This window comes from Phyllostomus discolor, chromosome 2 (genome assembly GCF_004126475.2).
Source record: "Phyllostomus discolor isolate MPI-MPIP mPhyDis1 chromosome 2, mPhyDis1.pri.v3, whole genome shotgun sequence".
NCBI lineage: Eukaryota > Metazoa > Chordata > Mammalia > Chiroptera > Phyllostomidae > Phyllostomus > Phyllostomus discolor.
Window position 1 is genome coordinate 10,441,344 of NC_040904.2, and position 12,994 is coordinate 10,454,337.

The 12,994-nt window shown below is 43.0% G+C and overlaps 1 protein-coding gene across 13 annotated transcripts in view; it reads left to right on the forward strand.

Annotated features, from left to right (window-relative positions):
* Positions 1-12,994, forward strand: part of PCBP3 (poly(rC) binding protein 3) — a 216,165-nt gene that overhangs the window by 147,236 nt on the left and 55,935 nt on the right. For 10 of the 13 annotated variants that reach the window (XM_028503755.2, XM_028503716.2, XM_028503681.2 and 7 more), the window contains one exon: positions 3,532-3,665. In XM_028503755.2, coding sequence (XP_028359556.1) covers positions 3,656-3,665 — 10 coding nt within the window. In that variant the 5' untranslated portion in view covers positions 3,532-3,655. Of the gene's footprint in view, positions 1-3,531; positions 3,666-9,589; positions 9,703-10,112; positions 10,178-12,994 lie in introns of those variants that run through there. The other 3 variants (XM_036017517.1, XM_036017518.1, XM_036017519.1) reach the window with 2 other exon arrangements.

Here is a 12,994-nt window from a genome sequence, read left to right on the forward strand (position 1 = left end):
AAAGGCCACAGAGGTGAGGAAAGGGGTCACGTCCTTCATTTGATGTCTCCCTCCCTAATACCAGTTGTGCTTTGAAAAGGAATAGCAGAGCCTTTCCTCTCTGAGATCTCATCATTATTTTATCTAACTGCACAGGGTGCTGGGTGGCCCTGGCTCCTTGGCACATGTTAGTGATGTAAGAAGTGAGGCATTGCATGAATGTGTCTGTCATGTCATTGTCCAGATTGCTGGTCTCATGGTATTCCTTACCAATTTAGTGTCACAGGGCTGTTTATATTTAGTAAACTAGTTTCCTTTAGATATTTTTAAAACAGTGTAAATTGTCCTTTGGTTAAAGTTCATTAATTTCTGGTTTGATTGCATTTGTATCAGAGATTTTTGCCTATACTATTTCTGTTGTGTAGAACTTATTGAGGGAATAATCCTTGTCTGCTGGCATTCTGAGAGCTTCTTATGGAGCAGGGCGGCAAGAGTTTCATTGTTCATCTGTTTTCTAACATGTAATACTGCAGTTTTAATTTCAGCATTTCCCTACCTTCAGAACCGCTAGTTGTCATACCCTGAGTGGGTAACTCTCTTCAGTTGTCCATGGGAAGAGAAGAATATTTACCTATTGATTAGGATTTATGGGGGCCCGAAGCTTCCTTCCAGAAAATATAAATTATGATTTCTGTTTCTATCCCTGGCTTCCATGTCTTACCTTGGGAGCCATGTGGCAACCTTCTAGAATCTGTTGTGTGAACCAGAGTTTCCTAGTGGCTTCTCTTTTATAGGCTTAGGTTCAGCGCTCTTTGCTTGGCTGTATTAGTCACCACTTTTTCATTCACTGTCCAGATTCCAGAGGTGTTGACACTGCTTGTTGGTTGTTCTCGATTCTCCTGACTTATTAGTGCTTGTGAGTTTGGGCCTTTTTATCTTGTGCCATTTTAGTGCAGTTCCTGTAAGGTAGAAATAAACACATGTTAATTTTGTCATGTTTAATGGGAGCTTTCTTCCATCGCTTTAAAAAAACTTTCGAGTTTTTATTACCTTTGTTCTTTTAGTTGAGTATTATTCACATACCATAAAATCCACACTTTTAAAGTATACATTTTAGTAGTTTCTAGAATATTTACAAAATTGTGCACCCATCACCACTAATTACAAACACGTTCATCCCCCAGAAAGAAACCTCACGCTCATTATTAGGCACTCCCATTCCCCTCTTTCCTCAGCCCTGGAAACCACTGGTCCACTTTTTGTCTCTGGATTGCCTGCTCTGCACAGTTCATGTAAATGGGATGTGACATTATGTGGCTTTCTGTGTCTGGCTTCTTTCCCTCAACATAATGTTTTGTAGGTTCATCCATGTTGCATCTATCAGTTCTTCGTTTCTTTTTTGCAGCTGAATAATATTTCATTGTATGAATATGCCACATTTTGTTTACTTATTTATCAATTGGTGAATGTCTGGGTTTTTCCACCTTTTGGCCATTATGAATAATGCTGCTGTGAACATTTATGTACAAGTTTTTGTGTGAACATGTCTTCAGTTCTCATGGTTCTATACTTAGGAGTAGAATTCTTAGGTCATATGGTAACTCTCCATTTAATTTTTGTGGTACTTCCAGACTGTTTTCCAAAGTGGCCATACCATTTTATATTTGTACCAGTGATGTATGGTGATTCTAGATTCTCCATATCCTTGCTGACACTACTTTCTGCTTTTTTTTCTTTCTCTTCCTTCTCCTCCTCTTCTCTTCTTCCCTCCTCCTCTCCTTTTTCTTACTACTATTATTGCCATCCTAAGCAGGTGTGAAATGGTATTTCATTGTGGTTTTGATTTGCATTTTTCTAATGACTAATGATGTTGAGCTACTTTTCATGTGCTTACCAGACATTTGTATATCTTCCTTAGAGAAATATGTATTCAACTCCTTTGCACATTTTTTGTTGTCTTTAAAAAATTGTTGAATTGTGAGAGTTCTCTATGTAGTATGAATATTAATCCCTTCTCAGCTGTATGATTTGCAAATGATTTTTCCTGTTCTGTAGGTTATATTTTCACTTTCTGATTAGTGCCCTTTGATACATAAAAGTTTTTAATTTTGAGGAAATCTAATTCATCTGTTTTTTGTTGTTGTTGTTGTTGTTGTTGTTCATTTGTTGCCTGTGCTTTTTGGTATCATATCCATGAAATCATTGCCAAATCCAGTATCATAAAGATTTTTCCCAATGTTTTCTTCTAAAGGTTTTATAAGTTTTAGCTCATGAGTCTAGGTTTTTCATCCATTTTTAGTTAATTTTCATATATGGTATAAGGTTAGGGTCCAAGTTCATTCATTTGCATGTGGATACACAGTTTTTCTAGCTCCATATGTTACATAGACTATTCTTTCCCCTTTGAATTTTCTTAGCCCCCTGTTAAAAAGTCTTCCATTGCTTTCTGATGAATTCTCACTCTTTGGCCTTAAGCCTAACTCAACAATCAGGCCCCTCCGATTCTCTGATCAGTAACACGTTAAACCTTGGACTGCACTTGTGTGTGACTGTCTTCTCAAGTGAGATGCTGTGTGACTATATGAAAGGGAGGTTTTTTTACTCAATGTTATCTTACATGGAATTTTCTTACATGTGGTATTTTCTCACATTCCATTTGAACCTCAACAAAGTATATGGATATGACATTTTAGCTTTAGACAAATTTAGTCATTGCTGTGGTTTATTGCCTACAGTGGTTACCTGATTGACTCAGAGAAATGCAAAGATGTTTAACATAGCTTTCTAATTACTTTTGGTGCTATGATCTCACAATTCCAAATGTTGAGACACTGTTTTAAACAAGCCTTTTAAGATATGTAAAGCAATAATTTGTAAAGGTCATAAATATATACCTATGGAATAGATTGGAAAACTCAGCAAAGAGGATAATTTTATAAAAATGGGTACTTGTGACTAAGGATTAAATTTCCAATTTGAGTTATAAACATGAATTCAAAATGTAGAAAGTCAAGAACCTTAGATAGACCAAGGCAAAAATGAGACACTCTAGAAAAACATCAGATGGTACAGAAGGTGGCTCTATTTAGACAAAATTGCATGCTGAAATGGAAGAGTTTGAATTAAATTATTTATACTAGCCATGAAAGCGGAAACCAGCTATGTGTTTAAATTAATACATAATTTCATAAATGTTATTTTTAAATCAGTATAAATACATAGAAATATACTAAATATTATAAATAAAAAGTTGAGTGTTTTATTTACATTCTCAAAAGTTTGCACAGCTTTACCAAAAAACTTCTTTTGGACTTTTCATTTATAAAATGGAAGCCTCCTCATGTTTTGAGCTGCCTCATTAGGGTTATGATAGGGCAGTGCTCCAGGGTAAGTCCTCACTGGCACTGCATTTCCATACTCTGTACCTTCCTGGTACCTGAATGCTTAAGACACGTTTGCTGCTCTGTTGAATGCAAGAAAGCCATTCTCTTGAACCTAGTGGGTAGGGTCATAAATTTGTAAGCTCATATGCCCTGTGTTTTTGTGTTTTAGGTAGTTGTGCTTCAAGACAAAAGTCAGGCCTTCTGTAAATCACCAGTTCCAGTTATGATGCTCTAAGTTACGACAAGTCTGAACATTTGTGTCTATGGATCTGCTCTGACTCTTAGAGCCGCTTATGGGGGAAGGTGAGTTGCTGTAAAGTATCTTTCGTTTGCTCATTTTTTTGTTTACCAAGAATGTATGTAACAAAGTCAGACTCACCTTTAAAAGTGAAGTATGTTCCATGTGGCCCACCTGCATTTCACTGTCTTTAGTCCATGACAGGGTGTCAGCTGGGAAGCAGTGCCTGGAAGCGAGTCAGACCAGGAGAGGGGATATTTGACAAAGAAAGGCAGTCGATGCAATAATGTGATAATGTGGGGACCTCTTGCCTTGCTGACTCTTGAGACGTCACTTTGTGCTGAGCTGGCATTTGAAGAAGCTGGTCTGTGCTTGCAGGAGCAGGTCAACGCTGAGGCAGAAATGTTTCTCTTTGCTTTGAATTTTTGTCAAGCACAGCAACCCTTAGAACTGTTTTCCTCTAAGTGTTCCCTGTTTTTACTCCCAAAGATCTTCATCCTGCCATTTTGTAAAGAATGCTGGGTGGGGAATCTGAAGAGCTGGGTCTGTTGTCAGCTTCTTTACTGGTTCCCTGTGAGTGAGCACCAGCCTCATGCATGGTCCTGTGCTAAGCACTGCACACTGGCCTGGCTCTGCTGACAGTCCTAGCATGTGTGTGGTGTGCATGAGTGTGTGTGTGGGGGGAGGGGTGCAAAACAGTGTGTGTAGGAGAGCACACACAGTGTTCTCCATCCACATGTGTATGGGTGTAGGAACGTATGTGTGTATAGTTTGTGTGTGTGTAGAAGCTTGTAAGCGTGTGTGCAGTATTGTGTGTTCAGGAACATGTGTGCCAGTGCCTATGAGAATGTGTCAGAAACACATGTAGAAGCATGAGTGCATGTTTGCAGGAGTGTATGTGCATGTGTGTTCCAGTATAGGAATGTGTGTATATTTGCACAGGAGTGTGTGTGCAGGAGCGTGTGTGTCTCTATGTCAGCGTGTGTGTATGCAGCAGCATGTGTTCTGCATGCTGCTGTATGCTCCAACCTGAGGTCCACATTCTCTCTGATGGGCCTTAAAAGTTCTGAGCCTGCAGGACTGACTTTCTCTGGCCAGTTTCTACCTGTAAATCGGGCCTCACAGGTTCCTTCTGCAGCTCACATGCCTTAGCCCTCTCCAACCCAGTTCTAGATTATTCCCCCATGTGTTTTACATTAAGAGGCACTGCCAAAACCTTAAGAATACACTCAAGGATGTCTTATTTACCTACAGCCACAATAGCAGCCACAGGGAGTCTCCTTCAAGCTGTTCCATGTGTTAATCCAGATTCCCAACACACGTTCAATAGGTTCTGAGTTAACATACCTCCCAGGTGCATGTGCATCTTAAAAGATCTGATTGAGCTTGGTTGAAAATGAAAAAGCAAATGAAAGATACCCAAAATGAAATAAAGCAAAATATTCAGGGATCTGACAGTGACAGGAAGGAAAGCAGGACTCAAAGCAATGATAGAACAAAAGGAAAAAATAAACATCCAACCAAAACAGATTGAAGAAACAAGAATTCAAAAAAGTGAAGAGAATCTTACAAACCTCTGGGACCACCTGAAGTGTTCCAGTATCCAAATCATAGGGGTGCCAGAAGGAGAAGAACAATAGCAAGAAATTGAAAACTTACTTGAACAAATAATGAAGGAGAATTTCCCCAGTCTGGCGAAGGAAATAGACTTCCAGGAAGTACAGGAAGCCCAGAGAGTCCCAAAGAAGCTGGACCCAAAGAGGAACACACCGAGGCACATCATCTTTAAGTTACCCAAGATTAAATATAAAAAGAGAATCCTAAAAGAAGCAAGAGAAAAGGACAGAGTTACCTACAAAGGAGTGCCCTTAAGGCTATCAGCTGGTTTCTCAAAAGAAACCTTGCAGGCAAGAAGGGGCTGGAAAGAAGTATTTGAAGCCATGAAAGGCAAGGACCTACATCCAAGTTGACTCTAGCCAGCAAAGCTTTCCTTTGGAATGGAAGGGCAGATAAAGTGCTTCCCAGATAAGGTCAAGTGAAAGGAGTTCATCATCACCAAGCTATTATTATATGAAATGTTAAAGGGACTTATCTAAGAAAAAGAAGATAAAAAATATGAACAGTAAAATGATAGCAAACTCACTGAACCTAAAAGAAAAGAAAAACAAAACAAAAACTAAGCAAACAAGCAGGACAGGAATAGAATCAGAGAAATGCACATCACGTGGAGGGAGTTCAGTAGGGAGAGAGAAGGGAGGAATAGTGGGGGGAAAGTACAGGGAAGAAGCAGCATAATTAGTAGGCATAAAATAGACAGGGAGAGATAAAAATGGTATAGGAAACAGGACTCAAAGAACTTATATGTGCAACCCATGGACATGAACTAAGGGGAGGATATGCTGGGAGATTGGGAGCTGCAGGGAAGATGGGGGGATAAAGGGGAAAAAATTGGGAAAATGTAATAGCATAATCAATAAAAATACTTTAAAAAGTCACAAGACTTAATAAGGACCTCCTTGTCAACTCTCTGAAGGTCACCATTCCTCTCAGTACCAGCTTCCTTGCCCACCTTGCCTAGATGCTGCCTGTCCGGTTTTGGTGTTTTTTGAATTGCAGTTCAGCATTTTTAATCCCATCGTACTTGACCCAATTCTGTAAGCCTGTGTCCTGTGCTGTTTTGATCTTTGCTTTGTTCTTCTTTCCATGGAGGAAGGTTAAAACCATTTCAGCCTCCAGGTGTCCGTGTCGGCTGTACGTCAGTGACTGGTCACAGCAGATTGCCAGTCTGTTCTGGGTTTGGAGAGGAGCCTAAGGAAATGGCTCCTTTCACACGACTGGCATGTCCCAGGCTGTGGTCAAGAGCAAGGCTGGTTATGTAAACTAGAGCTGGGACTGACCAGAGTTCTTTAGGTACATGGTAGAGGATGGGCTGGGAATACCCCCAGGCTAGGAGCCAGGAGCCAAAGGGGGCCCCTGCTGGTCTCTGTCTCTTTTACAGCCTGCCCACATCCATAAGACCTGTATTGCTTGTTGCCTGCTTTTGGCCTGGCCACATTTGGCAGATACCCATGTGCTCTTCTCTAAACGTATCACTCCATGTATGTACAGGACTGGCTACAGAAGTAATGGGTGGGATCCTCTAAGACAGAAAACCCACAGCTATGGAGGAGATGACCAACCATTAGCCCAACTCATTCCAATGGACACAAAGCCACTGAGCTGGCTGACCCCCCAGGGGAGTGGTGTTCCCAATGTGCTTCCTCTGCCCCCGCATCCTACCACTGCCCCTCCTCCCCTCCCCTCTCCACTGGCGATGCCCCCTCTACCTTTGAAATTACTTGCACTCACATCCTCAGTTCTCCCCCTGGCCTTGTGCCTTTTAGCAGCATTCAGCTTACTTAGTGGTAGCTTTTCCGCCCCTTGTGCCCTGGATGCCACCATCGCCCATTTTTCCTCAATCTCTGGGCCATGCCTCCTCTTCTCCTTTGTAGTCCCTGCACCCTCAGCCCCTCCTCTTCAGCTGGTGTCCCCGGTCCTTCATGTCCCTTCTGCATGTTGCTTTCTTTCCTCTCATCGCTTCAAGGGTTTGACTTCTGCTTTGCTGCCCGACTCTGCTTCCACTGCACATGAGCAGGCGGGCACGCCCTTTGGCAGCACATCCACTTGCAGTAACCACCCAAATCTGTCCCTTTGACAACTGTCCTTGCTGTCACCACTCAGTCTTACACCAGACCTGCCTTGTCAAGGTCCACAGAGCTGCCCCTGCCAGACCCTAAGGTCAGTATCCAGACCCTCCCCACATTCCCTCAGTGATACTTGATGCTGTTAGACTTCCCGTAGGCAAGGGTGTGGGCCCTCCAAGGCCCAGCATTCTGACTGTGAGCAAGCCCTGAGTGACTGCACTGCTGTCTGTGGAGGATTAAGGGCAGATCTTATGTGGAGAGCTGCTGGGAGGAGTGAGTTAGCCTACAGTGCCAGACACACAGCAGGGCTTGTATTAATGTTCGCTGTTAGCATTTTCCTCCTCTGCCTGGACACTGAATGTCAATGTCCCCAGGATTCGGCGAAATCAGGCACCAATGACAAAGCCTGCCCTGGTGCAGGAGGGTGGGATACACGTGGAGTGCAGCTGGCCGAGACAGTGTGTCACTGTTTGTCAGAGCTTCAATCACATGTATCCTTTGACCCAGAAATTATATCTATAAATATGTATTCCAAGGAAATAAGAGAAGGATATGAAGAGTTACACCCGAAGATTATTATTAAAACATTGTATAATGCAACAATTAATAAACCTGGATACACAATTATAGTAGATTGGTTACATTCTTATGCATAAAAATACATGAAATCTTATGTATAAAATAGAATGCCATGGGAACTTGATCACTGTTATGTAGATTTAAATATATTGACATAAGAAAATGTTTTATATATAGTGGTAAGTGAGAAAAACAGGACAGTCATGGGTGGTTTGATCCTATTTTTGTTAAAAATATATCAACACACACCTATTGGAAAAAAAGTATAAATAGTTAGACTTCAAAAATATATCACTACCACTGGTGGTCTTTCTGGATAACTATGGGTTTTTTTTTACATGTATGCATTTTTTATTGTTTTTCTGTAATGAGCATACATTGTATTATTTTATCTATTTAAAAATTTCATTGAGTCTATTGGGGTGACATCAGTTAATAGAATTATATATGTTTCAGGTGTACAATTTGATAATATATCATCTGTATATTGTATTGAGTACTCATGTTATTTTAAATTTTTTATCCTGCAAGGAATGATCAGGCTGAGCTTGGTCAGCGATACCTGCATGTCCCCCCTTTCTCTCTGTACACCTCTGCTGGTGTTAGAAAGCCATCACAGAGATTGTGGGTGCACACAGTGGCCAGCTCAGCCTCCCTGGCCAAATGCACAACCATCCTTACAGCCACTCAGTATCCCTGTTTTTACTACTACCCGATACATGTTGTTGTTGTTGGGGGTTTTTTTTTTTGAGATTTTATTTATATATATTTTAAAGAGAGGGGAAGGGAGGGAGAAAGAGAAGGAGAGAAACATTGACGTGAGAGAGAAACATCGATAGGTTGCCTCTTGCACACACCCAAACCAGGGACCAGCCCACAACCCAGTAATGTGTCCTGATTGGGAATCAAACCAGGTGACCTTTGACTTTGTGGGAGGTTGCTCAACCAACTGAGTCACACCGGTCAGGCTGATGCATATTTTGTCATTTATTCACCCACACCTGATTTTGTGTGAGATGATGAGATATAGATAATAACTCAGTAAAAGTTGGAGCTAGAGGGCAACTTTCTCCTGCTTGGTGGGCGCCCGTCCTGATGGGTAGACCAGCATGCATTCTCCATGTTCTCTCCTGGGGTCCTGGTCTACCCTTCCACCCTTCACTGCCCGCATCAGAGCCCTCACATCTGGGTGGCTTTGAAGGATGCACAGGGCTCATCTATTGCTGAGCTTCCAAGTGCAGCTTTTAGAGCTGGACCTGGAAGCTCTAGATGACAATGAAGAAAAATTAGGAAGGTAAGGATTTGCACTTGGTGCCATTTCAGGCCCCTCACCCTGCTGAAGAAGAGCCTCAGCCTGCAGTCCCAGGGCCAAGCCCGCTGTGCATTGGTAGGACTGGCTTCTTGTGAGGCCTTCCCACGGCAGACAGCTGACAGTGGCAGTGACAGCCCAAGTCTTAAGAGCTGCATTTTGATTAATATTGGGTCACGAGATCCCCCCACCCACCCTTTCCTTTCCAAGGGTTTAGCTGCTGCACTGGATGTCCTGCAGGCATTTGTGCGGTGGCCCCTGTTTGGGGGAAAGAGTCATTGAAATGACAGCACATTTGTGCCAGGCGCACCCCTCCAACAGAATGAGGGGAGTTGGGCAAAAAGTAGGTCACATGTGCCTCGTCCCATGTCACGAGGTCTCCAACCTGAGGCCAATGGGATTTGTAGCCTCCTTTGGTTTAGAACAAAACACCACTCTAATTTTCTCCTTCTCTAAACGGGAAGAGTGACCATCTGTCCGATAGCCACATCCACTGAGCCCTGCCCGACCTTATAGCTGCTCTGTTCAGAGGTAAGCGGGTACTGGGGTCTAGCGAAGGCCACCCTAGTGAGGAGGACGGGCTCATCCACCCGGAGCCCACGGAGACCTGGGTGAGGAGCAGGGTGGGTGCAGGTCATCAGGAAGTGTCGGGAGGCCCTGCTGCAGCAGTGTTGTGTTTTGCTCAGGACCAGGAGAGTGGACAGGGTGTCTAGCTTATAGATAGTTCTAGACATTCTGATGAGAGTATTCATATTGGGTCCTTTGTTTCAAAAATCTGGTTCGTTTTTAAGGATCAGGGTCAACTATTAGCAGTCTAACGTTAAAGCGTTAATGTGTAGAAAAGTGAACGTGTAATTTTACAGATGTTTGTCATCAGTGATGCTGGAGTAGGTTTGGGAATATGATTCTTATGCTCAAAACATCAGCCACCCCTGTGGAGCGGGGCTCTGCGCTCTCGGTGTGGTGAGCGCCTTTGTTTGGGAACGCCGGCCTCTCAAGGAAACAGGTGAGCCGTTGGCTTCCACTAGTGTGAATGGAGAGTGCGATCTGCGTATCAGAACAAGGTTAAGGCTTGTATGTTAGTATTGGGTGGAGAACGTACAGCTTTAGAGTTTGATACTAATCTTGAGAAATAACATAATTCTTTTATTTCTGGTAAGGCCAGTGAATGTGATTCCTTTGTGATAAGCAGATGTAGAATGTATAATAGTTTAAAAGTGTTTGTAAAATAACCTGAATTTTACAGCTTATAAATAACCAAATTTGGGGGTTTTGCCTGTCCTATAAATGAACTAAGGTATTCCATTAGTTCAGGATCCTTCAGTGAACATATTTTGGCAAATAATGAGTAGAATAAAATATCCTCAAGATGTATATAGATCGTTGGTGCCTCACTGAGACAAATTATATCTCCTGTTTGTATTTGCTGAGAAAAAATGTTTCCAGAAATAGTTTATCGGAACCAAAGTCATAATGGTATTTGATTTATATTTTATAGAAAAACATGTTTTTTGCCTTTCATAGATAAAATATTTAATATTTTATTTGTATTTTAACTAACTTCCTGGGAACCATGGGTCTATGGCCAAGTTCATAGAAGTAAATGTAAACACTTCAGATCATGAATTCTACCTTTTAGATGTAAAAAAGAGCATTTGCACCCTTGATAAAAAAAGAAGCTTTTCTCTTCCTGAAAGTAATGCCTTGTGCAAATACCCTTTATTGGAGTGATGTCCATTTCCTTCCAGCTGCAGCCTTTGAAGCAGTCTCATGGAATATTTCTAAAGGACTCTTTCTTACCCATTTTCCAATCTTGAAGAAAGGGAAATCTTTCTATTCTTTTAGTAAGATAGGGCAGAAAATTTCAGTGTTTTTTGTATTGATGATTATAAAAATTTTTTTAATCCTGGGGAGGTCCCACATATTTTGATTCAGCTTTTAACAGTCTCCTTTTCCTACCACACCTGAGATGTGTCCCCATTGTCTAGGATAATGTGACCACTTAGTCATCTCATGTGGTAACGAGACTGAGACACTCTGGTGTGACAACCATGTATGTTTATGTTAATAAAATTACAAAGTTACACCCTCATATTATTGCCTTTAGGGGGAAATGAGAGCTGCTGTCTGTGCCCCACAAGTGTTATGGGATGCTGATTTTTTCTCATGGCAGAATAGACCATTTTTTTCCAGAAGTAACATAAATACAACAATGCAGAAGTAACTGGCTATGATCCCTTTGTGTTTCTTGGAAGAAGACTATCCTAACATAAATCAGGAAGAGGGGGCACGCTGGCCCTCATAGCTGGTCTCTGGCTCCTCCTGTCTCTAGTGTGCACGTCCTTCCCTTTCACACTGACCTGGGAAGGGAAAACACGGGGCTGGTGTCCTAACAACATGCTCATTGCTTTTGGTCTTAACTCACCTGGGAACTGAAAAGGGCATGTGATAGAGTTGGGTCCGCTCTTCAGGCGCCCTTTGACCTTGAATGCTTCACATGTTGGTGGTGTGTGCCATCCATTTCTGTAAGATTTCCAGGCTCTTCATGAGTGGCAGAAACCCACCATTAAGCAGATTGTCACCATATGAGGAAGTCTCAGGAAGGTTTGGTGTCTTGAACACCTTAGAGCTGGAGCTCTTGAAGAACATATCTTCATTCTGGCCAAGGTGGGAGCCTCAGAGGACAGGGACTGAGGACCAGCATCTGACCTGGGGCCGTCCTTCAGCAGGGCTGGTATGGTGTGCCTGCAGGAACGGTACTGGGCTTCCTTCTTTCTGAGTGTTGGCCTCATTATTTATGTATTTTTATTTAAAGATTTATTTATACATTTTCAGAGAAAGAGGAAGGGAGAGAAACATCAATGTGTGGTTGTCTCATGCACACCCCCACAACCCATGCATGTGCCCTGACTGGGAATCAAACTGACAACCCTTTGGCTCACTGGCCAGCACTCAGTCCTCTGAGCCACACCAGGGCAAGTTGGCTGCATCATTTTATGAATAGTATAGAGCAGTAGTTCTCCAGACGGTCCCGAACAATCACCATCACCTGAGAGCTTTCTGGAGTGGCAGGTTCTCAGCTACCCCTTCCCCCAGACAGCCTGAATCAGAAACTCTGGGGTGGGGTCTGGTTGATTTACCAAACCTTCCTGGTGGTACTGATGTCCATGTAAGTGTGAGAGCCAGTGGATCAGTTACAAAGAAGTAAAAGTGTAGACTATGGTCACGTGGCACTCCTGGTGTAGTAGGCATGTGACCCGTTGCTGTGGTGAGACAGAGAGTGTCCTAGGCAAGTGACTGTGCTCTTAAGCATAGCCGTCTAATGACCATTCAGGTCAGATATGAGCCAGGGAAAGGATGTGGTATGGTCTCATGGGTTTTCCATTGCATGTGACTTGGTGTATAGGTTCATCTGTGGGGCTGAGGCCTGACAGGGCTTGGTCCATCTGCGTCTGTGCCACACAGCAAGACTCCATTGCTAAGCAGTGCCCATCTTCCCCATTGCTGAGCAGGAGGCTCATGGAAAACCAGAAGGGACCATGGAGAGACTGTGGTCCTTCTCACTGGGACTCAGGCAGGCAGGAGGCCATGCCTCATGACACCCTTGCCTAGGAAGCGAGTGACCACAGGTTTTCTGTTGGGAAGCAAGGGGACTGGCAGGAGCCACTGTCATGTCTGGACATCTCTGGAGACCTAGCTGGGGGAAGGAGTCCCATTCCAGAGCAAGAGGGCAGCCAGCTCCATAGCCAGCTGCTCATACCTGCTGCGCTCTGAGCCCTGTTCCCTGAGGGTACAACCCCCACACTTATGTGGGCGGGGGGGG